Here is a 27,637-nt window from a genome sequence, read left to right as displayed (position 1 = left end):
TCATACCCGTGCTGATGTGACCTTGGGTCAGCCACAAGTTCTCTTAAAGGTTGTCATGTTCAAGAGCAGATCTGGGAGAACTCTCTCAGCCCCACCTACCTCACGGGGTGTCTGTTCTTGGGAGGGGAAAGGAAAAGAGATTTGTAAGCCGCTCTGAGACTCCTTTGGCTAGCAAAGGGCAGGGTATAAATCCAATCTCTTCCGCCTTCTCCTCCTCCTCCTCCTTCTGGTGGAAAGTGCCATCAAGTCACAGCTGCCTTGTGACGATTCCAGTCAGTTTTCAGGCAAGAAATGTTCAGAGGTGGTTTGCCACTCTGCCTCTGAGGTGGCCCTCTGTTCCAAATGCCACGGCTGACCCTACTTAGTTTCTGAGATCTGACAAGATCAGGCTAGCCTGGCCTCGCGCTAACCACATTGTACAGGGTGTTCCCAACAGGCAATATTTGGGACAGTTGTTTTACAAGGAGATAGGGTCTGTCCCAGGTGCAGCATATGGTTGATGCTTCATGACTCGGAAGTGTTTTGTGGCACACGGATGATGGTATTAAGAGGGCATTCTTGGTCAATCTAGGGATCTAGGTAAGGGCAGGGGTAGATTTTTCTACAGCCCGTAGATCCAAAGCTGCTTAGAGCTTTCTAGGTCAAAACCGACATCTGGATTTGTATTTGACCGGAAAAACTGTGAAAGGCAGCATAAACCTGGGAACAGTGGTGGAACGTGTTGCCAGTGATCCACAGCCGTGGGGAGATCTGGGCTCTCCTATTCCGCACCAGCTGTTTGTGTAATACTCCTCAAAAGCTGCCCTGCACTTCAGTGCGCGATGAACAGGCCGTCCTTCTGCCTAGCAGCTTATGAATGACTGGATTCAGATGGAAGAAGTTGAGCCGAAGGTAGCTTTTAAGTTCCTCTGTAATGGTCGTGCACTGAGTCAAGCTGTTGGTCCATCTTGCTCAGGGTTACCTGTTATGACTGGCAGCAGTTCTTCGGGGTCTTTTCTGTTGAATGAAATGTTTCAATTGAAAGTAAAGGGGATTGACCCTGGGGCTTTTGACATCTAGCCAGTTGGTGTAGTGGTTAAGTGTGCAGACTCTTATCTGGGAGAACCGGGTTTGATTCCCCACTCCTCCACTTGCAGCTGCTGGAATGGCCTTGGGTCAGCCATCGCTCTCGCAGGAGTTGTCCTTGAAAGAGCATCTGCTGTGAGAGCCCTCTCAGTCCCACCCACCTCACAGGATGTCTGTTGTGGGGGGAGAAGATATAGGAGATTGTAAGCCGCTCTGAGTCTTTGATTCAGAGAGAAGGGCAGGGTATAAATCTGCAGTCGTCTTCTTCTTGACTGCTATGCTGTGGATCTTCCATGGTAGTTTGTGTAGCTGTCACTTTCAAACTGCTGGCCTAGACAGCCTGCTTTAGTCAGACTGGCATTTGGCCCCCTGATTTCCAGGAGCAAAGGCCTTTCTGTGAGGCCAAGAACAGCCTATTAATGCTATTATCCATGCACCAGGTTTGAAGAAAAGTACTCAGGGAGGCCTTGAAGAGGGTGCTACAAAAGTGATGAATCTTGGAAGCACAGAGGTCTCTCCAACAGGCAGGCGTGTTACCAAGCAATCCACGTTGTGGGTGATTCTCCTGTTTGATTGGAGATGCCAGGGATTAAACCTACAATCATAAGAACATAAGAGAAGCCATGTTGGATCAGGCCAGTGGCCCATCCAGTCCAACACTCTGTGTCACACAGTGGCCAAAAAACCCAAGTGCCATCAGGAGATCCATCAGTGGGGTCAGGACACTAGAAGCTCTCACACCGTTGCCCCTCTCGAGCACCAATCATCCACAAGCAAAGTGTGTACTCTGCTACCAAGTGTGTAGAATGTCATCAAGTTGCAGCCAACATATGGTGACCCCAGCAAGGGGCTTTCGAGGCAGGAGAGAAGCAGAGGTGGTTTGCCACTGTCTTCTTCTGCAGAACCTTCTGTGGAGGTCTCCCATACAAATACTGACCCTTCTTAGATTCCGAGACCTGACGAGATTCAGCTGTGCCCATGCATCAAGCTACAGACTCTTTCAAGATTTCAGAAGTCCTATGAAACTCCCTTTATAGGGCATCAAACTGCTGTCACTGGCTCTTCAGGGGCTTTTCTCCAGCCCTGCTAACCAAGATTAGTATTGTTAGGTGTCAGAGGTTGAACCTGGGGCCTTCAGCAATGGGTAACATAAGCTCTGCCACTGAAGTAAAGCCTTTTCCCTACCCAGTTGGACACACAGTGTGAGCAAGCCTCAGATTCTCTGGCTCTTTTTGAAAAGAATTCTTGGCCCACTTTGTTACCTGTGACCTTTTGCCCTTGACTTCCCTGCACGGTTGCCCATTGTGATGGTCCTCCCCTTCAGCAGTGTTCATCAGCATGCCAACGTCAGCGACAGCCAGGAGGAGATCTCTCTGGAGCAGAGACCGCAGCCTCGTTCACGCGCGGCACGTGAAAAGGTTGAGACTGCCTTGCTTGTTCTCCATAGATAATTTACAGAGATTCGCTCTGGCCCATTTTTCTGTTCTGAGATGTAGGGCTGGCAGGAGGGAGGGGGAAAAGAAAATCTACCCGACAATGTAAAGCTTTTCTTTCTTGTGCTGAGTGCCAAGCAAATGGAAGGCTGATAAAAAATGAATGTACTTCCAAAGCGCAGGAGATTGCAAGCATTGCCATTTTAACTCTTCATTCTCCACTTGCCAGAGGAGGAACACAGGCCAGTTCCCTGTTTTGGCTTGGGGAAAGTCTTAGACTGTAGTAATTTGGAGAATTATTCCTTGCAGCCTTCTGTAGCCCATGATTAATTATCTTCAGAATAATGAGTCCTTTCCTGGCTTCGGCTTCTTGTTTGCTTACATCGGTGTTTCTCGAACTTTTGTCAAAACCATGCTCTTCTTGCTCCACTGTTAAAAGGTCTCTTTTCTTCCTCTATCTCTCCCCCTACCCCCCATGTCAGCCCAGAGAAGTGAAGTCAGATGATGACCATTTTATTATTTTTTCCCCCTCCGGACTTTGGCTTCAGTGATGTTATGAACTTCTTCTACCACTTTTGTTGAAGCTGCTTTTATTTTACCTCCCTTCTCCCATCGGATTATAAATTATGGGTGGATTGCTAGTTGTGCTAAGTGCTGTCTGTTTGTATTTTTTTAAAAATATGATACATGTTAAATATTTGTTTGGTAAGCTGCCTCCGGCATAACTGGTGGGAAAGCAGGATTTGTAGAGGCCACTACCCTTGTTCGAATGCTCCTTAGCCACTTCCAGTTTGCTTGTTGCATGCTTTATGAATAGAAGATTCCAGGTTTCAGATCCCAGGAGGTCTCAAGTAACAGGTGTTGGGAAGGATCTATCTCTGCCCTGAGGCCCTGGCATATCTGTAAACTACACAAGGACGTTGCTTAGGGAAGTTAAACAGAAGTCTAGTGGCCCTCTTCAAGACAAACAAGATGTATTCCAGAGCAAGTGTTTGAAAGTCAGAGCTCCCTTCATCAGATGTGTGGAGTGTACATCCATAGCAGATGTGTTTATACTTCAAATTAACAAGCAACAGAAAGGCAGGTTGGAGAGAGATCAAAAGGAGAGGCCAGTTTGAAACCATAACCATGAAACAAGTCGATCCTTTCAGAGAAACATCAATCAGCTGTTTAGGGAAGCCAGCCTGGTTGCTTTTCCAACATTACAGGTGAGGCTCAAAGATGGAGAGGTCAGATTTCTATCTTGTTTTTCCATCAGGTTCAAAGCAGTTTGCCTGAGGCCATGCAGTGAATTCAGGTTTAAGGGGATTTTCTGTGTCCTAATTCATTCTTGTAACCTTGGCGGAATACAGGTACACAACCCCCCATTTTGAGATGCCCTCAGCCATTTACAGGGGTTTTAAACCAATCAACCGGATGCTTGTTTGTTTATTGTGGCTGCAGGCGGCTCACCTCATGTCACAATACAGCAGCGCTTCAAAACATTAAATAGTCATTAAGAAGTCAAATATGAAGTAAAAACATGAAATAATCCAAGTGATAATCTGGGTTTCCTAACCAACAGTTTGATTAATTACATACTAAAATACACTGACCCCATGCTGAAAGGGGTGATGGATAAGGACGGATCAGGTCAACTGCTCCCAGAAACGGTCAATATACAAATGCCATGGGAGGCTGATGTTGTTGGACCATCCGATGCCTCAGCCAGAGGCCTGGTGGAATGGCTCCATTTTATAGGCCCTGTGGGATTGTAACAAGTCCTACAGGGCCCTGATCTCAGTTGATCTCAGCCCAAGATGGACATTGCTTGGGCTGGGGACTGTAAATCAGTGCTGGTCAGAAGAGCACAAGGCTCTGCAGGGCATATAGACTAGCCTACTCTTCCTTGTTTTATCCTCACATCAGACCTCTGGGCTAGGTTAGGCAGAAAGTTAAACAACCAGTCCAAGGAAATCGCTTATTGAGCATCATTGTACAACAGGGATTTGAACAGTATGGCATGGAAAACTGCATGAGCACACACTTGTAGGTGTTGTGGATGGTCCCTACATCCTGCTGAAGCCTGCATTGCCATTTAGGACTGGTTTTATGTGATCAAGCCACTTATGGGAATAACAATGGTTTTATCACCGGTGAAACTCAGCGGTGCTGGAATCAAACCATGGGCTCTCGTGCGGAAAGAATTACGTGCCTCGTTTTGTCTGAGTCGCATTTTGTCTCAAGTGTTCTTGCAATCTAAAACCCGTTGGAATGTCGGAGTATCGGTTTCTTGTCTGTGGCAGCAGAGAAGAACTGTGGAAGTCTGCTAACATTGTGTGGGATAGAGGTTGCTTTCCTATGGAGTGAATTTTAACTCCTCTCCCTTGACATGTTCTCTTCTCAGAACTACAAAGGCCGGCTCACTCCAAAGGTTTCACGTCTAACAAAAGTGAATGCACAATTAGTGCAAAGAATTCCCCATTCCCGTAATCAGATGAGGAAGGTTAAGTCCCCTTAAAGAGGCCACACCAATGACCACATGCTTTGAAGTTCCGGGCAGCTCATGCCAGATTATGTATCTTGCCGGTTTCCTTGTGGTCCTGCTGATGTTTCAGATTCTGCTAAATGATATTGGGAACTAGCTCTGTGGCCTTCAGTTTGCCTGTTCATTTTATTTACATAAGGCTGTCATGACATTTTGCAGAGTTCCATAAGCTTCAAAAGATGGGCTGCTGCCCCAGATAGCTTGCAGTTTAAGTAATTAGGTCCATCAAACTCTGTGGTTTTGGAACGGTTGTGTTGGACTCTATCGCTGTGGACAACATGGGAGGAGGGAGTTCTGATGGCACACACCAAAGCTGGAAAGGGTTCAATGTTGCCAGCCATCAGACACTAACTCCTATGATATGGTTTCATTAAGCCAGTATTGTATGCAGGGCTGATCTCAGCATACTCTCAGGTGGGCAGCTGCCAGGAACCAGAACTTCTGGCAGGACCCAATGCAGCCAAACCCATCTCCCCCCAACATCCCATTTCCCTGCCTGCTCACTTGTGAATGCTTTGTCACCCATATGTCTAGCTGCATATGCTGCCCGGTGCCATCAGGGAAAGGGCTGAAGGTAGTGCAGGTGGCTGTGAGCATGGGTAGAGGGAGGGCTTGTGAGCAGGGCAAGGGGGGATTCACATGCAGAGACAGGGGTGAGTAAGTGGGAAAGGAGCCCCTTGGCAACTCTTTACCCAGGGCCCCCAAAAATCTGGAACTGGCCCCGATTTATGACAAGGATCTTGCGATTTCCCCAGTAGATCTTAACAGTGCCAGATAATACCCGTCAGGAAAGTTTCAAACATTATCGTTCTCTCTAACCTTTCTTTAAAAGTTGGAAAATAGATTGTCCTAAGTTTGTCTTGAGTTTCACCCCCTTGTGAGTGAGGAGGATGAACAGGAGGAGGAGGAGAAAAAGAAACAATTGGATTTATACCCCATTTTTCACTACCTGAAGGAGTATCAGAGCGGCTTACACTCTCCTTTCCCTTCCTCTCCTCACAACATACACCCTGTGAGGTAGGTGGGGCTGAGAGAGCTCTGGCAGAAACTTCTCTTGAGAGGAACAGCTCTGAGAAGCTCTGCTCTTGTGACTGACCCAAGGTCACACCAGAGTCAAATCCGGTTCTCCCAGATAAGAGTCCACGCATTTAACCAGTACACCAAACTGGCTACACCAAATAAGCTGAAGTGTTGGAATTTGCTGTGTTGTGGTTAAGCAGGGATTTGAATCTGGATCTTCCCCATGTCGACCCATATCTGCTGCATCACCCAGGCTGTTACGGTTTATGCTGAACCATGGCCTCTGAATCCCAGAATCCCTGTGTGTTAGGGAGGCAGGAAATGCATGCCATCCCACTATTTTTAAAAAATTTTTCCTTCTGTCGACACTCTCCTCCGGTTACCGACATAAAAGTACTTTGTGTTTTTTTTCTGTAGTTGAAGCATGTTGTTTGTAGTGGCTGCCAGCTGGAAAGGGCTGGATCAACCCAGCCCAGACTCCCTTCCCCCGCCTCCAAGCAAGCTGCCCAGAGACCCAGCAGGCCCATGTGCACGATTAGCAAGGTCTCAGGAATCTGCAACCCACATTGCACATGGTGGTGGCGTTATTTGTTGCCCAAGGTTCGCCTTTTGAAGGGCTGGCTGCTCTCTATGCCCATAGGACAGTAGAGAAAGTTGCACTAAGATGATTAATTCACGTACCATCATGGAGGTACATGGCTCTTTACAGCAATGAGAACAAAAAAACCTCACCCCCGGAAGGTGAGCACAGCTCTGATGAGCTTACAGTCTAAATTTCAGTTGAGCAGAGGGAAATGGACAAGGATAGCCCAATCTTGTCAGCTCTTGGAAGCTTAGCAGTATTGGCCCCAGTTAGCACTTGGATGGGAGGCCACCAAGGAAGTCTGGGGCTGCTACACAGAGGCAGGCAACGGCAAACCACCTCTGAATGTCTCTTGCCTCGAAAACACTGAACAATATCATTTCGCCAAACACGGACCACTAATATTGCAAAACCCTGACTTGGATGATTCAGGCTGGCCCAATTTCATCAGATCTTGGAAGCTAAGCAGGGTTGGGCAAGAGAATGATCACCAAGGAATACCAGGGTCATGACACAGAGGCAGGCAGTGGCAAACCCACCTGTGTTAATCTCTTGCCTTGAAAACCCTACAGGGTCACCATAAGTCAATACTTGACAATACTTTACACACAGAGGGAGATGGGAAAGGAAGGGGGTACAAGGTAGGAAAGAATGGGTAATGACTGGAAGGGGGTACAAGGTAGGAAAGAATGGGTAATGACGGGATGCAACAGCATAGGTTTTGTTTGGGTCTCAGGCAAAGGGAGATTTTTCCCCCACCATCAACTTGACTAAACTTGAGATCATTTTTGTTTAACCATGAACCCCTACTGTTGAGTTACAATCTCTATACTACAAAATGTCTTGTCGAAGTTACGAACTGGACCTCAGTGGTCTGTGGTGGGTGGTGCCATGATGAGACCTGGGACAACAACATCCCTGTCTTCTCTGTCTTATCTTCAATCATCCCTATCTTCTCTGCCATCTTCAATGATGGCTCATCCTGATGGTGGCCTAGTGTTCCTGTGTAGTAACTCATTAGAGGGCATGGCTGGTTCTCTGGGTAAGCCACCAAAATGACGATTTGGGGCAACACAGTAAGGTGGGTAGTTCCAGGTGGATAGCCATGCTAGTTTACAGTTAATGAATGAGATTCAAGTCCAGTGGCACCTCACAGACCAATGAGATTTCCAGGGTATAAGGTTTTGAGAGTCTACTGCTCCCTTTGTCAATACGTTTGGTGCAGTGGTTAAGTGTGCAAACTCTTATCTGGGAGAACCGAGTTTGATTACCCACTCCTCCACTTGCAGCTGCTGAAATAGCCTTGGGTCAGCCATAGCTCTTGCAGAGCTATCCTTGAAAGGGCAGCTTTTGGGAGAGCTCTCTCAGCCCCACCTATCTTGCAGGGTGTCCGTCATGGGAGGAAGGTAAAGGAGATTGTAAGCTGCTCTGAGACTGCGATTCAGAGTGAAGGGCAGGGTATAAATCCAATATCATCTCCTTCTAAGGGGGTGGATGTCATTGCACTTCAGGGTCTTGGCTTGCTCTTGACCATCGGCAGCATGGGAGGTGTCCAGTACTGCCTCCTTGGACCTGGTGAGGCCACAAAGGTGCCTGCTTGAACCTGGGCAGTAGTAGCCTAAGAGGTGGTACCTTGATTATCTTTTTTTTCCCTGCCATCAAGTCACAGCTGATTTATTGTGACTCCGTGGGGTTTTCAAGGCAAGAGGTGTTCAGAGGTGGTTTGCCATTGCTTCTGTATAACGACCCTGTACTTCCTTGGTGGTCTCCCTTCCAAATGCCAACCAGGGCTGACCCTGCTTAGCTTCTGAGATCTGACAAGATCAGGCTAGACCGGCCTATGCGGGTCAGGGCTGATTACCCCCCCCCCCCCCCCAGCAGACGGTAATCTTTTGCCGGCAGAGCTCTGTGGGTTGCCTGTTTTGAAGCTGTCGTCCAGTTCTCTTTCCTCCAGCAATGCAAATTGTTAACCACGGTTGGGCGATTACTCTTGCTCTGTTTGTAAGGCCCCCTTGCAATTGGCCATAGATTGGTCCTGTGCTGGAGGGACCATAACGAGGACGTGCACATTCTTTGAGCCCTGGTGTTTGAACACCTTGCTTTTCTTTCCACACTCCTGTTCTCTGCCCTCTTGGTAGCTTGCTGAGAAAGAGAGATGCCAGCTGATTCTTTGCTGGGGGCGGGGGATAGTTGAAAAGCTTGGAGAAAAGACCCTTAGCTTGTTAAGGAAGAAGGGGTTGCCAACCAAGCCTGAGTTCATCACTTTGAAATATTCCTTAAAAAACGGTCACCTTTGATCTCCTATTGTTCTCCACCTGTGGGAAGAATGAGTGTAGCCTCATTTCTAAGAACAATCACTGCCCTCTGTCTCTCCTCCCTCACCCCCCTAAAAAGCACATTAGAAATAGGAAAGAACTAAGGAAGCTTGCCTCAAACAAGACATTGTTCAGTTAGAAATGTTCTTGCGCAAGAAAACTTCGTACTGGAGGTGCCTTTAAGTCGATGAGATATGAATACAATTTTTGATCTTTTGAAATGGCTGGGCTGAAAACTGCTCATGCTTCTTTCCAGTTTCATCTCTCCTGAAGCTGAAAAAATGGCTTCCTTTTTCCAGTTTTCCTTTTTTGGCACCCCACTCCACGTTTCTGATGTCCTTGTTCTGGATTTTGCAGCACTACGCAAGTGTTTGGCCATGGCATTATAAGCTATTGTCAAAACGTAACCACATGATATCTGACCAGCCATGTTGGCTGTTGTGATTTTACTTACCATTCTACCATTAAATTCTGCTTTTGGCGCGATGTTCAGTTGGCAGTTCGAAGCTTTGTGGAAATCCATTTGCTGAAAATGGAGAGAGCAGCAGGAAAGGATGTTTCGGGGGGGGGGGGGGGTGGAGCATAGAAAAATCCATTCCCTCCCTGTATAATTTTAGTGTGCTGAGTGTTGAAAAATTCCACCTCATCAAAACTGCATATTTTTAAGGTTAATGACAAAAAAGTAGATTCCCTGGTGTTTTTCTTTGATTTCCACACACTGAGGATCTCCAGCTTGGCTTTTGAGGTAAAATGCTTAACCCTGTTTGGAAAAGACCAATTTCCTCCTCTTTGCGCCCCCCCCCCCTTTTTTTACTCACACCCCTTTAAATTTCTCATTGGCACAAAAAGCGCTCAAGACTTCCAGGAAATGTTGCAGCTTTGACTTTTAAAAAGAAATTGGCAAGTGATGATCCCATAATACAGGCTAATTGCTTCTGGTATTTTGAAAATACAATGATTAAGTGTGGATGAGGAAGACAGTCTTCAAATTGGCTGCCACACGTGGAACAGAAATTTCGTAGGCATAGTATTTAACAGGAGAGAGGTTTTTTTGGTCTTGATGATACACGTCCAGTATGCATCTGAAATGTGTAATTGCTCTTTTTTCATAAATTGTAACTGACCTGAAAGAGAAAGAGGTACAGTCTTCTCTAACTAGTGCAGCAGTTATGCTGGAAATATAACTCAAACTCCGCTATTATAATCCTCAGATTCTCCAATTACACATTGTGTAGATATTTATGGCTAGATTATAGCCTTCCATTTGAGCTGGCTTTGCCACTTCAGGTGGAATACCAGATCAGGTTTAATTTATTTATTTTATTCGACTTTTAGCCCGCCTTCCCGTAGAACAGGCTCAGGGCGAGTTACATCATAAAAACAGTAAAAAACCAATTTCAAATATAAAATCTAAGATTACAAAGATTAAGATGGCAGCTTCTGCCTCACAGATGTGACCTATTGTCCAAGTCCAGCAGATCTTGTAGTGCTGGGATGGAATGAGGGGGGGAGGCTGGTAACAAGGTTTAAGGTTTTGGTGCTAACTTTCAAGGTTCTTAACAGTCGGGAACCCACGTATCCTCAGGACCATCTCTCCTGGTATATCCCCCAAAGAGCATTGTTCTTGACAGATAAGATCTTAATGGTGGTCACTGACAAAAGAGACATCCAGCTGTCCTCAATAATAGTCTTTTAAGCCCTGGCTGGCACTAACCACAGGCTTGTTTGAGACAGAAGGTCATGGTTTCCCACCCTATGAACAAGCTTAAGGAATCCTCAGGTTCTTGCAATCCCTCTTTTCCTTTCAAGGTGTCAAGATAATTAATTTCCAGACTTGCCACAGATCATAGTTGGCTGTTTCAATGCATTGTGTCCCCTGAAAGAGACAGCAACAGTAAGAAATGCAAGTTACAGTCTCTACAATATGTAAAGCTTCTACGCAACTTATATAGTCTTACTGTTTTAATGCTGTACCTTTTGGTGGTAATAACGTTGCTCCTTTTCCAGCTTTCTCTCCCTCTCTGGCTCTGGATTTAGTTTCAGGCCTGAACCTCTCCTGGTTGTGCTTTCAGACATTAAGAAAGAAAGGTTTTAACGGCTGTGACAGCCCGGAACCTGACGGCGATGACTCCATCGACCAGAGCCCGCTGATGGAGGACAAATATCGCAAAGCCAGCGAGGATCTTGATATACTGTTCAAGCGCTACGGCGTAAGTAAACGTGCTACCCCAGGCCGAAAATCCTTCATTATCTGTTCTTTTTTTTTTCTTTTCCTTTTTTTGTGTGTTTGATTTCTCCCCTCCCAATCCAAACTACCCTCCCCTCACCTTCCCCCATCCCCGGCCACGTAACAGGCGCTGAACAAGAAGCATAGAGAGTGTGAAAGCCCCGACGGGGATGATGTCTTTACGTTGACGCCACAGACGGAAGAGAAATATAAAAAAATTGATGAGGAGTTTGATAAAATGATGCAGACTTACAGGCTCGCAGTGAGTAGCAGCTGGTAGCCTGCGAACCCTCCCCCCTCTCCATGGACAGGGTTGCCAACATGCCCAGCAATTAATAAATAGTAATAATAATAATAATAATAATAATAATATCAAAACAAGCAGTGTTATGCTAGGTGCTGGTTGAGCCAGTGGGTTTGACCAGAATTTCTTGCTTAGGACTGTTTCATGGTAGGACAGAAAGGCTGAAAGCCTGGGAATTGGGGTTTTGAATTTATTTCCTTTCTTCATTTAATGACGTGTGTATGTGTATGTGTGGTTTTTCTAAAAAGAAAAGAGTTGGCACCTTCCAGGGGAGGCATTCTTCACATGCTCGAAAGCACTCTCTGCCTGGCAGTGAATTCATTTTGAAAGCTGCCTCTCAGACACAACATACCCCTGTTTTAAAAACAATTCTCTTTTCGCAAAGTCAGTCTGCACTCCTCACCCCCCCTCAAAGCACTCGGAATTTTTTCTTTGAAACAAAAAGTTGGCAATCCTTTCCATGAGGGGCAAACATTATGGAGGGGGGAATTTTTGCATGGTTTGGCTTTCACGGAGCCTCAGCTAATTTGCACCCTTAAGGCAAAGAGTATGAAACAGCCCTCTGAAGTTCAGTAGTTAGAGTGAGCCCAGTTGCTAAGGAACAGAGCTGGCAGTAGTGAGGCCTAGTTATGCCAAGGCCTTGTTAGGCCACATTGGAAGTGGTGTGCTGAACTGGGCTTTTGATTTTTGAGGACCTTTTCCTAGTATTGGACTTTGCCTGATTTTGCTCCCTTCCTTTCTGTGTAGGAATGAGGATGAAGATGTTTGACAGATGCTGAAGTTCTTGAGGTGAAAAGAAAAAAAAAACCTCAGAATTTTTTGTAGCGTTTTTTTCCTTCTTAGACTAGTGACAGATTTAAGGCCTCATAAGGCACTGCATGGATTTAGAAACATTATGTCATTAGGCCTGTTTTTTTTAAAGGCCAGAAGCTGCTAGAGTTAAATAGGCCCAAGGTCAATCAGTGTTCCCTCTAAGCTGAGTTCATGTGAGCTAACTCAGTTTTTTTAGCCTCTGGCTCACTCATTTTTGTCTTAGCTCAGCCTGCTCAGGAAAGATGGTCCCTGAGCACACTAATTTATGCAGTATATCACAACTTCAATGTCAGTAGCTCACAAAGTAGAATTTTTGCTCACAAGACTTCACAGCTTAGAGCGAACATTGGTGTCAATAGATGGGCAGGGAACCTATAAAAAGTGTGTGTATGTTTGTTTATTTATACCTTACTTTCCCCCCCAATGGAGACACAACATCATTTGCCCCTGCTCCATTTTATCCTCACAGCAACCAACTGGTAAGGAAGGTTAGGCTAAGAGATATTGACCAGCCCAAAATCACCCAGTGAATTTCCATGGCAAAGTGGGGATTTGAACCCAGGTTCCCCAGATCTATGTCCTAATGAGTCTTGAGCCCACATTCCTCTGGGTAATATCTGTTGGGAAAGAGCAGAAACACATCACAAAAATCTTAGTTTAAAATTATTAGATGAGACTAGCAACAAACGCATTCCCCAGTAATCACCTGGTAAAAATAAGAATGGGTAATAAAAGTCATAGGCACGGCATTAAAACAATTTTGCTTTCTGAAGCAAGCAGGCACAGTCCAGTCAATGTTAAATAAGTGTATTTTGAGATCCTCTGACTTCGTCTGGAAAGTTAAGCATGTGCTTCCTTGGTGGTGGTGGTGGGCTAACTCAAATTTATCAGCTGAATTAACACATAACCAACAGCTACCCCTCTTGGCCCCCACCATCCGAGTAGAGCTCTGGCATTCTAAAATGTCTTTCTTTTTGTCTTGCTGATTTTAAACCTGGTTGATGAAATTAATTCCTAACTTCTTTTTCGAGTGACAGCTTTACTGGGCAGTGCCCCCGAGTGGGTCAAATCTAAATTCTGGGTCAATCAGGAATGAAATTTGGGATTGTCAGGTTGTTCAGCTGGAAAGCCCATATTTAGTAAAAGAAAGAAATGTTATTTTGAAGGGTTTATTTAGTATAAAAGAACACATGGAAGTACAGGGTTCAGTCAAGTCATACCTACTGCCCCTGCCCCTGCCCCTGATCTCTAGCACTATCCATACCCCCCCCCCCCCCCCAGATTACTTGATCGCATATTCTACATGTGTTCAGGAGAGCCGGTTTGGTGTAGAGGTTAAGTGTGCGGACTCTTATCTGGGAGAACCGGGTTTGATTCCCCACTCCTCCACTTGCACCTGCTAGCATGGCCTTGGGTCAGCCATAGCTCTGGCAGAGGTTGTCCTTGAAAGGGCAGCTGCTGTGAGAGCCCTCTCCAGCCCCACCCACCTCACAGGGTGTCTGTTGTGGGGGAGGAAGGTAAAGGAGATTGTGAGCCGCTCTGAGACTCTTCGGAGTGAAGGGCGGGATATAAATCCAATATCTTCTTCTTCTTCTTTAGCTTTGTGCAAACTGTATCCATCAGCAAATGGAAGCTGGAAGCAGGATCAATGGGAACGCCTTCAGTCTTCCCCATTGTACCCAGTGAACCCTGAATAGGTGAAGGAATGGGTATAATTAGGGTTGCCAACCTCCAGGATGACAGTTGTCATCCTGGAGGTTGGCAATCCTAACTATCCCCATTTCTTCACCTATTCAGGGTTCCCCAAATGGCTGCTTTGGAAGTTGGACTTAACGGGATTATATCTTGCTGTGGTCCCTCCTCTCCCAAGCTAGGCTCTGTCCCCAAGTCTCCAGGAATTTTCCAACCCAGAACTGGCAGCCCTAAAGAACCACACTTGAACAACCTGTGGGTCACATATTCTGGGAGTCTTTGTTCATGTTATCTGGAGTTTATTATTGTTTCTTGAAACCAGGTTTTTTTTTTGGGGGGGGGGTGTTCATAGACATACTTTTTAGAAACATGTCCTGAATTAGTTTCATTGTGAAATGATTAACATCCTATCACCCCTTTCACTCCAGGTCTCTTTCGTTTCCCTCTTTTATTCATTCTCTTCTTTGACTTCAGTAAGCCAGGCTAACTGAAGGCATCCAGGGGGGGAGACGGTCTCCATTCTTACACTGATGGGAGTTTCAGGTCGCCTGGGAAGGGAATCTGACATGTTGATTGTAGTGAACTTTGCCACCTCCTCACAGATGTGGTCTAACTGAGCCGAGACTGTGGTTTTTGGGAGATCAAGGGGAGCCTTGACCCAGAAGCTGCTTGATTTCCCAGTGTTCAAAAGCTTCTCTTGTTCACACTTGTTGTCTTGTTTACCCCTTTTGACCTTCGGCCTGGAACCTCTTCGATGCTGAGAGCCATTTCCAACCAGCTTGTGGTACACCTTTTAAAAATAACCCAGATCCTTAACAAGAAGCAACTGAATGGCTGTCTGCCGCCCTTTGAAGGTGCTCAGGTGGACCTTTGCTGATGACAAGGAGAGAATTTTGGAACTATTAGGCCTGGTCCACAACGAGGACCAGTGTGAGAAGGGGAATAACTAGGGAGGTGGGTCAACATATTGATCCCGCCCTGAGCCTGTCCTACAGGAAGGGCAGGCTAAAAATAGAATAAAATAAATAAATAAAAGCCCACCCATTTCAAGTGGCCAGATAAATAGTGCTGTTAGTTTCTACTAACCAGTTTGGTATAGTGGTTAAGTGTGTGGACTTTTATCTGGGAGAACCAGGTTTGATTCTTCACTCCTCCACTTGCAGCTGCTGGAATGACCTTGGGTTAGTCATAGCTCTCGCAGAACTGTCCTTGAAAGGGCAACTTCTGGGAGAGTTCTCTCAGCCCTACCCACCTCACAGGGTGTCTGTTGTGCAGGAAGAAGGAGACTGTAAGCCGCTCCGAGTCTCTGATTCAGAGAGAAGGGTGGTGTATAAGTCTGCAATTCTTCCTCCTCCTCGCTCCATACAGCTTTTGCACTAAGTTGATAAAGGTGTGTCGGAGCCATGCTGCTTCAGACTACTGGTGGGATTGGCACGTTGGAATGCCCCCTCCCTGAATGAACAAACAACGAAGGCTTGTTCTTGTGGTGTTTGTTCCCCTCAGGGCTTCTCTGAAACTGCTGTGGTGCTTTCCTTTTGCTGTGGTGCTCACTTCCTCTGCCACTAGCGCTTCTTAAGGTGAGAGGGTTCCTTGAAGAATATTGATCTTGTGCATATAGTAATGCTAGCAGCAGAGGAAGTGAGTACTGCAACGGAGGAAAAAACCTCTGCAGAGGCAGGAGAGAAATGTGAGGGGAAGAAGAAGAAGATATAGGATTTATATCCTGCCCTCCACTCAGAGTCTCAGAACAGTTCACAATCTCCTTTATCTTCCTCCCTCACAACAGACACCCAGTGAGGTGGGGATGAAAGAGCTCTCATAGAAGCTGCCCTTTCAAGGACAACTCTGCAAGAGCCATGGCCATTCCAACAGCTGCAAGTGGAAGAATGGGGAATCAAACCTGGTTCTCCCAGATAAGAGTCCGCACACTTAACCACTACATCAAACAGTGTCATAGGATCCAAGACAATATCTCTGTGCGTGTAAAACTGCTATACAGCACCCCAGCTACAATCCAAAGTGGTATAGCCCAGACAGAGATTCTCAGCAAGAACTAGGCCTAAATTGGTAACGGGGAAGAGAATGCAGGCAGCAACTGTCAGTGGGCCAGATGTAGTTTGGGGCTTCTGGTTGCCAATCCTCTGGCACATACTGTTCAGATATTTTTGTATTGAACATATGAAGCTGCTTTACACTGAATCAGACCCTCGGTCCATCAAAGTCAGTATTGTCTACTCAGACTGGCAGCGGCTCTCCAGGGTCTCAGGCTGAGGTTTTTCACACCAATATGCCTGAACCCTTTTCAGTTGGAGATGCCGGGGATTGAACCTGGGACCTTCTGCTTCCCAAGCAGATGCTCTACCACTGAGCCACCGTCCCTCCCCTATTCTCCCATTTATATCTTGGCCTTCTTTCCAGGAATTCAGGACAATGGAATTGTTTTCCCGCCATGCATTTCTCACAACAGTAAGCCTGTTTCTTTGTTTCACCCTCAAGTCACAGCTGATTTACAGAGGCCCCTTAGGGTTTTCAAGGCAAGACACTTTCAGAGGTGGTTTGCCATTGCCTGCGTCTGCAGAGCGACCCTGCACTTTCTTGGTGGTCTCCCATCCAAATACTAACTGCGGCTGATCTCGCATAGCTTCCAAGATCTTTTGGAGACAGAGCTAACCTGGTCCATCTGGGTCAGGACAGTGAGCCTGTAAAAAGACTTTATTCTTCTTCTTCTTTTCAGCTGAGCACTTTCTCTTTGTGCTGCTTGACTTTGGGAGTTCTGGTAGAGCTCTTTAAATTAAAAAGCAAAATGAGGATTGGGTGTGTCTCAGAGAGAGAACACCACCAAGACGTATCTGCAACATTGCATTAACTTATTTCTTCTCTAATTGATTTTGTTAACAAAAAATATTTACTTGCCAACGTGTGGTTGCAAATCTTTTGTTCCTTTTCCTGTTTTGGGCCGAGGGTGTGAGCCTCTGAGCAGGGCATGTATTTTACATTCCCTCTGGTGCTGTGGCCACGTAGACCCGAAAGGTGAGGCAGAGTGGTGCTCTAGATTGAGTGCGGGTCTTGTTCTGCAGAAGAGACATCTGTCCTTCCCCCTGAATAACCTTGCCTTCCCAAAACCTCAATACATATTTTGGCTGAGAGCTGTACATGCACGATGCCCTCCAAATGCCAGAGAATGTCCCTGGCAGCTGAGAACATGGAGCTGTCTGGAAGTGATAGGTTTGGGGTTGAAAGTGGATGAACGTGCTCCTCCCCCCCTCCCCCCAGCCCTCACTAACAAGCCATCCCAGGAAGTGGCACAGCTCTGACTTGGAAAGATCTCAGCTCTCTGCCTTAATCTTTTGAGGCTAAGGGGGGAAAAATTCCACAATAGTCTTGAGACTGAAGGAGAGAGAAGAGGGCAAGTTCATCACTCTGCCTTATGCTCTTGAGCCTGTTGCCTGGTGAGGAATTCTTGTAGAGGCGCAGTGTCATATACAGAGAATCATATGTATGTTGTCAGGGGTCATTTTGTAGAAAAATAGGTGGTGGAGCACATTAGCATAACTCATTAGCATATGCCACCCTCCCCCCAGCCAAAAGCAACCTGATGCAAGAAAGGAGAGCCCCGGGTGAGCAAGGCCTGCTTGGGCTGGCTAGAGATTCAGCCAGCCCAAGCAGGCCTTGCTTGCCTGGGGCTCTCCTGGCCCCGCCCCCCAGTCAAAAGGCCAGCAAGCCACCCGCCACCCAAAATCACATAAGAAGTGGAGAAAGGGTGGCGCAGTCTTCTCCATGGGTTAATGAGGGCTGCTGGGGGTGTGGCAAAGCCCCTGATGGCTGGCTGGCTGCCTGCTCTCCTAATCTAGGGATTGTTATGCAGCTGCACCTACTATTCAATGGACAAGGTAGGTGGGGAAGAAGAGGGGGAACCGTCAGAAAAGTTCAGGAGCTGTGCTCCTGTGAGCTCCTGCTGAATCTGAGGCCTGTATGTTGTACTGCCCTCTTTCCTCACTGCATTGCCTGGAGCCTACCCTGAAGGTTCTCAGCTACAGTGCCTGTCTCCCTTGGGTGGGGGGAAAGACAGAATTAAAAATCTGTCTTCTCTGCTCCCCTCCCCCATCCTAAGGTCTTACGGACCCCAGCCTGTCTCCACTGCAAGCTTGCCTTCCCTGTCTCCAGTCCCGTAGATGATAAGTGCCTCCTTGCAAAAGCACCAGATGGCTCAGTTCAGACATGGCAAGATAACCAACCAGGGTTTAATTAAACTAACCATGGTTAGTATGATTATCTGGATGTGGCTGCTCTACTAACCATGGTTAGTTAAAACTTCCACCACGTCAGGGTCATACTGCATGGTTTTGAAATTGGCTTATTAATGGCAATTAGTCTTAATTATAGGTCTGACTCAAAAGCCTGCTTCCCCTCAGATGAGCCACCTCCTTTTCTGGGAGGGGATATAAGTTCCTAATGATGAGCATAAGTCAAGAAGAAAAATTTAGCTTTTAAAAAAAAGAAGTCTGAAAGGGTCCTGAGACGTTGGCTGATGTCAAAAAGCATCCGAATTGTATTGACGTGCTGGTGTGTGTACATAGGATGGTGTGATTTCTGCCTGGCAAAGCTAATCCCAGCTGTTTTCTTGTCCACTGTGCGCAGTCGTGACCCTCTCCTGTCAGCCTCCTGGGGGCTTCAAGATCTAACCCTGCGTTCTCTTTCTTTCCTTAGTCTGCAGTTCCGGCTCCCAATTTTGCCATGCCCGTGACGGTTCCAGTGACCAACCAGAACACGCTGCAGTTCAGTAACCCCGGAGGCTCCTTAGTGACTCAGTCTCTGGTGACCTCCTCGTTGACTGACCCACGGCTCCTGTCGCCGCAGCAACCAGCCCTCCAGCGGAACACCGTTTCCCCGGGCCTACCACAGCGACCAGCCAGCGCTGGTAAACTGCTTTGCTGCTGATTTTTTTTTAAAAAAAATTATAAACATAAAAAAGTATATTTAAAAAAATATACAAAACTGCAAAATGTTATTATTTATAGGCAAGTGAATCATATGATCAAGAAATATGCTGTTTTCTAGCCTTCCAGATTAATGTTTTGGAGGGTCTTTGTTATGAAGAGAGTTTTTTTCTGTCTTTTTGAGTATATTTTTAGCTTCCCCTGTCTCCAAGGAGCTTAAGGCAATGGCTGTACGCAGGTCTCTTTTCTCCTGCTTTTATCCTCACAAACAATCCGCTGTGATAGGTTAAACAGAGAGAAACGATTGGCTCAAAATGAGTCAGTGAGCTTCAGGGCAGTGCAGGGATTTGAACCTGGGTTTCCCTGATCCTAGCTCAAGGATCCAGCTGCTACACCACATTGGCTCTCTTAATTCTTGGTTGTTAGCACTGCTGTTTATAGCTCAAGATGGGCAGCTGTGTTAGTCTGTAGCAGCAGATAAGAGCAGGAGTGCAGTGGCACCTTGAAGACTAACAAAAGTTGTGCCAGGGGGGGAGGGGTGAGCTTTCATGAATCACTGCTCACTTCTTCAGAGCTGTGCCTGACTCACAAAAGTTCATCCCCTGCCACAAATTTTATTAGTTTTAAAGTGCTACTGGATTCTTGCTCCTTTCTATTGCTATGTATCGTTCAGATTTTAGAATTGCAGCTTCTGTTAGTTTTATTTTATATGCTGTTCTAAAATGGTTTATCAGTGGTGTTTTATTCTGTTTTGATTTGTTAGACTGCAGTCCACCTCGGGTGCTTTTGAGAGAAATCATAAACAGGTCTACTTAGAATGCTACTCAGGTCTAATCAGTGGGGCTTACTTCCAGGAAAGTGTTCTTCAGATTGCGCTATTAGTAAAGCAGAGCAGTAGGGGGTATAAATCCTCTGCAATGAATAGTACTGTAATTTTGGCTGTAACGTTTAGTCAGTCATTCAGGTAAATTAGTTACTTTTCTTCTGATAGGCTAAAAAGTAATACCCCCAATTAACTGGACAGCAGACTTTTAAAAATAAATTTATTACAACTTTTTAATACTAGTGCTTTCCAAAAAATCTGTAGCTGGCAGGAGATAGGGGGAATGCCTCTTCTAAAATGACACCTGCTGTATACTTAATCTAAAAACAGAGCATGTTTTTTCCTGCAGACGTTGAGTTTTTATTCAGGCACAAATTTATGCAAAAGTAATCAATTAATTGACAAATTAGCTGAAACTCATATGGTTGCTTGATTAAGAGGGTTTTTTAAAAAATTAATATTCTGGGGAGATGCCTACTCCATAGTCATAATGCCAGGCCAATAAATAAGCATTTAAAGGAGATTTCTTCTTTTGCGGGAGACTCCTCGCTTAGCAGATCCATGTAGTCTTCACAACAACCTAGTGAGGTGGGCCAGTTGTCATTTTCAGGAGTTAAATGGAAAAAGCAAAATGAGAGGTGTTAGCCTTTCCCCCCCAGATTTCATACCTGGAAAGGCTGCTCAAGAGGTTGAGAGCAGAATCACAATTCTGGGCCCCACCCTGACCAACGTGTTTGTTGGAAGACATGCACACAGGATCTAAGGCAACACAGTGGTTTGTGTTTAGACTTCTGTCTGTGCCATCAGAAACCCAGAAAAGCCTAGGTTCCTGATCACAGGGAGAAAGCCCTGTATGCATAAGAGTGGCACTCACCTTCCAGTAGATAAGCATAGTTTAGGGGTACAGCCTGACACTGCAGTCATGTCACCATATCCAGTTCTTTCCAGAATGTTTTCTGAAGAGGGGTAAATTGCCTAGTGATGACCCAAATGCCTGACATATCCTGCAGTCCACAAGGCAGCTAACGTAATTCTATTTAAAATATAATTCTAAATACTATATAAAACATGTTTATACACCAGAAGAATAAATAAAACGGCAGCCAGATAGTTTCAAAGGACAAAATCTAGAAGGAAAAGCTACCTCAGTTGAAATCTGTCAAATACAACAGCTTTGATTTGGTGCTGAAACTGGAATCTGTGCTAACAGCCTGGAAGCCACCACTAAGATGGAGCAGTCTTTTCGTAGTTGCCTTTCTGACCTCCGAAGATAAGATTACCTGAAGCAGATTTTCCAGCAATAAGCTCCATATAAAGGCAGGCTCTTAGGGGTAAAGACAGTCTTTCAGATACATTGGCCTTGTGCTATTTGTTCCCAACGCTGGCATTGTGCTGGGAACAAACTGGAAGCTCGTGCAGAGTCTTAAACGTGTGGTGTAGGACTGCAGCTCTCCTGGTTTGGGGTATGGGAGGTGACATGTCTGAATGCCACCCTAGATAAAACCTAACTCCTTCCACCAATTGTGTCTTTGTAGGGGCAATGCTTGGAGGAGATTTGAACAACACAAACGGCGCCTGCCCAAGCCCAGTGGGTAAGTGGATGTGAAAAGCCAAGTTAGCATTTTTTGGCAACCAGGCTTTATTGCATTTGGAAAATATTGATTTGTGTATCCAGAAGAGAGGGATCTTTTACAAGGTTTCAGAAGTGTTACTTTTATGATGCGGGCTACGAAGGGTGCTCACACTCCTGGAGAGTTGTGTGCTTGTAATGCGGCTGTGACAACTCTGAGCTACCTGATTTCTCCTGGGCCAGGCCTGGCTTATAGAACCATAGAATCACAGAGTTGGAAGAAGCCATCTAGGCCAACCCTCTGCTCAATGCAGGGTCAGCCTACGGCATCCCTGACAAGTGTTTGTCCGGCTGCTTCTTGAAGACTGCCAGTGATGGGGAGCCCACTACCTCCCTAGGTAGCTAATTCCACTGTTAAACAACTCTTACTTTTAAAAAATTACCCAACTGGTACCTTCCTGCCCTTAATTTAGACCCATTATTGTGCATCCTCTCCTTTGCTGCCAACAGGAACAGCTCCCTGCCTCTTTTAAGTGGCAGCCCTTCAAATACTTCAAGAGAGCAGTCATGTCCCCCATTAGCCTCTTCTACTCCAGACTGAACATTCTCAAGCCCCACAACCTTTCCTCATAGAGCTTGCTCTCCAGGCCCCAGTGTTTTTGGGTGCCCTTGGCTTATCTAACTATCTAGAACAGGGGCCCCCAACTTTTTTTTAGACCAAGGGCACCTTCGGAATTCTGACAGTGTGGTGGTTGCAGCCACAAAAAGACTGCCACAGGAGTCAGAGCCATCCACAAAATCGCTGCCACAGCTTGCCTCCCACTACAGAGTGAAGACTCTTGTGTGGTGGTGGCAGCTGCTGCCAAAGCAATGTTGTTAAAAATCTGCACAGCCAATCAGATCTCCAGTGGTCAATGAGAAGCCTGGCTGGGCAAAAGACTCACTTACTTTCTAAAAATACTTGGACATCAGGAAAGGTATTGGTGGGGGCCATAGCCGCTAAGGACGCCGTGTCGGGGACCCCTGATCTAGAATGTACTAGAGGTGGAAAGGAGTGGGGTAGATGAACTTCCCCAGAGACATTTGTATCTTCAGAGAACACACTGGGGTTTGTTTTCTGATAGTCCAGGGCCACTGGACAGGTTGGAGATAACATGCAGCACCTCTGACAAGGTTGGATCAATACCAAGTTAGCCACGCTGGGTCTCGGCTAGTGAACCCTTTTAATAGATCTGAGCCCCCGCCAGCTGCCCAAACTGCTGGCTTTTGATGCCGCCTTCTGTTGATCTGGCCAGCAGCACTAGAGCGACTGACAAGTAATTGACCATTGGGTACTAGGCACTTACTCTTTTAAATGTGACTCATGTTATTTGATATATTAAGTGGCTTTTAAAGTAAATGCATCGGACTCTTTGTGTGTTGGTTTCTACCATTTGGCCTTAGACCTTTGGTCCCACTGCTGTCTCAAAACATCTTACAGTGCTCCTGTTGTTTCTGTTATGGCTGTTAGGCTGCCCAGATGCAAAAGGGGACATCAGGGTTTTGGTAGCTTTTTGATGCCGATGCAGAGAGATAGAATTTTTGAATTTTTGCAGGTGTGGTTTCTCCTACAAGATTGGTATATTTTAAAAAAACCTTAAAGGTGCTCTGGCTCTCCTTGCACCTGGTCACCTGTCCATTTGTCCATTCATATGTTCGTTCTTCCTAGGCTGAGGTTTCAAATGGACAGACAAGGAATGTGATGCAGCTATGTTGATCCATTAGTCAAACATTTCACAGGGATAGTAAAACAATTTGATTGCAGTTGATCCTCAAATATTCCAAAGCTGTTGGTTGCCTTTTGCTGCAAGTTTTTGATTTCAACAGGTCTCTTTGACAGGGTGAGTGATAGAAACGAAGGGGAGGGGAGAGAGGAAAGAGTTGCTGGGTGCTGTGGCAGCTCCCATCTGCAGGCAGGCAGCGAAGGATGCACTTTACATATGCGTATGGTGCTTTTGCTGTGGAATATACAGAGCAGCTTACCAAAAGAACTCCCAGCAACGTAGCTCAAGCACCCAACGTTTAAAAACATTAAAACGGCAGCTGAAAAGATAGCAAAGAAACAGCTTCACCAAGCACAGTTGGGAAATACTTTCTAAAAAAAAAACTTATCTGGGAGGCTGACATAATTACACACTGTAAAAAACTACCCCTAGAGAGCAGGGGAGTGGAACCCGCATTGTAGGGCCACAACTGGAGAGTCCCAGATGAGCTGGTTTTTCAGCCCCAATTTTAATTAGAGACTGAGCTTCACCCGAGATTGCTTCTTCGACCCTGTCAGTTTCCAAACCAACCCCTTTTATTTTTTAAAAAAAGCTCTTGTTAAAACTCATAGTTCTGGGTTGCTTCAGAAATGTTGCCCGAATCCTTTTTTTAAAAAAAATGCCTCTTTGATTTATTTAATTACCGCATGGCGGTGGGTGGTTACGGTTCTAATTTGGCTGCTGAGACATCCTGGCCTTGGGCTGAGATGCTAGAGTAGTCAGGCCTCTGGTTAACTTTTTAAAATAATTGTGCACACGGAAGAATTCAGGGAGGCATAGCTTTTCCGGTTCCAGCTGTACAGTGACGGGACAAGCCACACCTGCCCCTCCTGAGTTCTGTCTCCTTGCACTGCTATCCAGTCTTTCTTTGTCCTGAACCTCCACATTCAGAGGCAGTTAGCATCTGAATCCCAGTGCCAGGAGGCAACATTGGGGAAGGCCTCAGCCTCCATGTCCCATTGTTGGCTGTCCAGAGAAACTGGTTGTGTGAAATGGGGTGCTGAGCTAGATGAACCATTGATCTGGTCCAGCAGGGCTCTTCTTACATTCTGTAACGTCAAGAAACAAGGGAGATGAGCACGTTTGTCTCAGCTGGTCATGACCTGGGGACTTGTGTGGGATAGGCTGGAGACTCCAGGGGGCCTGGCCTCAACAGGCATCTGTGTGTGCCAAAGGCAGGAGAGACCCCTTTTACATTTCAGTTAAGGTACTGAAATGCCGAAGACCAGCCTTGCCCGAGACTCCTGTGCCCACTTGCTGTCTCTGTCAATCACAGGCACGCACGGCCTCCACCATCCTCTCCCCCCCCCCACTCAGCTCCTCTCCCATCTCCAAAGCAGCCCCCATGTCAGCTGTTGTGAGCGGCTGTTCCAGCTTGTAACTTGGCAGGGTCTGTGAATGTCAGCATTGACGTCACCGAAACATTCCCCTCATTCCAGGAAACAGGAGCAGGGAAGCGAGAGGAGGGTGGGGAGGGCAGACCCTCGCAGAGACCTCGGACGTTCTCAGGACCTCGGCTTCTTTGCTCTGGCCTCTTTCTTCCCATCTTGCGAGTGAGATGGTCTCAGAGAGGAACCAGACTAGCCGGAGCAGGGTTAGTCACCTGGAGCGTGGAAACGGGGGTTCAGATGCCCTGTTTATACCCCTTGGCATAGTTGTGACATTACATCTGCAACTGATTTCCCCTCCCACATTGGTCTGAAAATCTACTGCTAAGGACTGATTAGGAGATTTACTTGGGATGAGCAACAAGGAACTGTATGTGAACCACAATCAGCAGGCATATGAGAAGAGCCCTGCAGGATCAGACCAGTAGTCCATCTAGCCCAGCATTCTATCTCACAAAGCAGTCAGCCAGTTCCGCTGGAGGGCCAACAACAGGGAACAGAGTCTGAGGCCTTCCCTTGATGTTGCCTCCTGGCCCTGGTATTCATACGTTTACTGCCTCAGAATATGGAGGTTCCCTTTGGTCACCATGGCTAGTAGTAGCCACTGTCCTTCCTGAATCTGTGTAATCACTTTTTAAAGCTATCTGTGCTCCCCCCTTCATTACATCCTCTCACTGACTAAAGATATGAAGCGGACAGCATCTGACTTGGAATAAAAGCTATTAAGGTGTTACAGCACAAACACAAGCTGGAGCTTTGTGGCACCTTAAAGATCACCAAACTTGAACTGTGGTAGAGCCACAACTACCTCCTTCACATGTGTGTGTTGTTGATTGGCAGAAGTGTGTACGTACAGGGATTGGATCCAACCAACATTTCCATTGGAGGGGAAAAAAGGAGGGGGTCCACCTGGACTCCCCTCAGACCCCGCCCCCCACCTCTGCTGAGGGACATGGAACAGGCATGGCCAAATGCCATGTGGAACAGGGCTGTAATAAGAGGGGGATTGGACAAGATTGAGAGGGAAAGCTGGCTGAGTCCAACTCAATTATATTTGTATGTGTGTATGCAAAAACCAGGGTGATGTTGAATTATTGTTATAAAGCGAGGCTAAAAAGCCAGGTAATTGAAAATAGATATTGCTAGGTTATTACATTACTCCACAGAACATAACAGAAGGTGGATAGTCTAAAGAAGCCCTGTTCCGACCTGTGATGAGTTACTAATTCCCAGTCTCTTTTGTCTAACCTACCAATGAGCTCCAACTCAGAAGCTTCAGGCAGGAGACCCCTTTCAAACTTTTCTTTTTGAAGGCATGTCAGCTTTCAGATTTGAATGTCCAGGAAGATCAAAATTCCTCAGGGAGTTACAACAAAATTATGAACAAGAACTGGTGCTAAAAGCCGTCAAAAACAGAGACCACCAATACTGGCTTCCTCCCCCCAACCCTGTAACGTGTCCCTAATTTGCAGTGGAAGGGGAGGAGGTTTTCCAGATCCTATAACTCTGCCCCTTTTTGCTGTAATTCATTAGCTTTAAGTGTTGAACAGTAACTGGCTGGATCCTGCACTTTTTTCCTCTTGGACATTTTGTTTCTGCCCAGTGGACACGTAGACTCAAAGCAACGAAGAGCCATTCTGTGACATATATGGGACTGCTACATGCAACAATATGCAACAGCAGAACTTTAAAAAATAATTTCTCTCTTCTTTCCCTTTAGGGAATGGTTATGTCAGTGCCAGAGCCTCCCCTGGCCTCCTCCCTGTGTCCAACGGCAACAGCATGGGCAAGGTCATCCCTGCAAAGTCGCCACCTCCTCCTCCGCCACCCTCCCACGGCACCCAGTTGGCCGCCAACAACCGCAAACCAGACTTGCGCGTCATCACCTCACAGAGCGGGAAAGGACTCATGCATCATTTGGTGAGTCCTGCTTATGACAAAGGAATGTGAATGTGATGCTGTGGCTAATGTTAAAGTATTGGCCTGACTTGGGAGCAGACTGTGTTGCCCACCCGCACCTTCTAGGGGTTTGAGCCGACACTAGTCATTGGTAGATTTTGGCTTGGGTTAGATCAGCACTGGGACCCATCTCTTCCGTTCTTGCAGATAAGCAGGGCTTTTTTTGAGCAGGAACAAACAGGAATGCAGTTCCGGCTGACTTGGCATCAGGGGGTGTGGCCTGATATGCAAATAGTTCCCGCTGGGCTTTTTCTACAGAAAAGCCTGTGTGAAACAATGGTGCCATCAGGGGGTGTTGCCTAATATGCAAATGAGTTCCTGCTGGGCTTCTATAAAACAAGACCTGCAGATAAGTATCTCAAACATACAGCGTGCAGCCACAGATAGATGGAGGGTTGTTTTGCTTATCAAGATTGTTCCCAGTGGGCCATTGCCTTGTGCATGCGTAAAGAGCCGTCAAGCTGCACCCACTTTATTTTGACCCTAACCAGGGACTTTCAAGGCAAGAGAGAAGCAGAGGTGTTTTGCCATGGCCTTCCTCTGCAGAGTCTTCCTTGCTTCTGGGCCTTTACTTTCCCAATCCACCTCTGGTGCAACACCTCTGATTTCAGCCCTTGAGGTGTCACCCAGGCAGAGACTTGCTGAAGATTTCATTGGACTAATACTCAAAGGGGAAGCACATTGTAAAAAGCTCCATTTACACATACTCTTGTGTGCAGAAAAGTTTCAAAGATGGCCCTTGTATAATAGCCAGGTAGGCAATAGATGTGTCACATTGTGGATGTTTCCCCACAGTTTGAACACTCTGTTCCTTCACAGTTGTTTCTAGAATTTTTCAACTGGTGTCACAACAAGGCTTTTTAATGTGTCCTCATAGGTAGAGAAAGGGCTTCCCAGCTAGAGCCAGGAGTGGGATCGGCATTAGGGGTTAAATTTAATTGTCTCCCTTGGTTTTATTTCTGTTCTGCTCCCAGACAGAGGATCATTTGGATTTGGTGAGTTTCCTGCCTTCTGTTTGTGCGTGTGTGTGCACTTGTGTGTTTAAAGTGTTTTGTCCCATTTAACAAAAAGTGTGTTTTCAAATGGCGAGGCAGGCCTCTGAAAAGGGGAACCATGAGGGGGATTCATGAGGGGAATCTGAACCTTCTTTGTGCCCAGGTTTTGAAAACCCTGATGGTC

At 46.3% G+C, this 27,637-nt stretch overlaps 1 protein-coding gene across 2 annotated transcripts in view; it reads left to right on the top strand.

Annotated features, from left to right (window-relative positions):
* The window catches only part of MEF2D (myocyte enhancer factor 2D), a 201,334-nt gene that overhangs the window by 155,005 nt on the left and 18,692 nt on the right, over positions 1 to 27,637 (top strand). Inside the window, exons 5-9 of one of the 2 annotated variants that reach the window (XM_060253752.1) lie at positions 11,016 to 11,153; positions 11,298 to 11,432; positions 18,687 to 18,897; positions 21,275 to 21,331; positions 26,220 to 26,419. In XM_060253752.1, the coding sequence (XP_060109735.1) occupies positions 11,016 to 11,153; positions 11,298 to 11,432; positions 18,687 to 18,897; positions 21,275 to 21,331; positions 26,220 to 26,419 (741 nt within the window). Of the gene's footprint in view, positions 1 to 11,015; positions 11,154 to 11,297; positions 11,433 to 18,686; positions 18,898 to 21,274; positions 21,332 to 26,219; positions 26,420 to 27,432; positions 27,454 to 27,637 lie in introns of both variants that reach the window. The other variant, XM_060253743.1, reaches the window with a different exon arrangement.

Source organism: Heteronotia binoei, chromosome 1, assembly GCF_032191835.1.
Source record: "Heteronotia binoei isolate CCM8104 ecotype False Entrance Well chromosome 1, APGP_CSIRO_Hbin_v1, whole genome shotgun sequence".
Taxonomy (NCBI): Eukaryota; Metazoa; Chordata; class Lepidosauria; order Squamata; family Gekkonidae; genus Heteronotia; species Heteronotia binoei.
The sequence above is the reverse complement of the archived record's forward strand: the minus strand, read 5'-3'. Positions and strand labels throughout refer to the sequence as shown.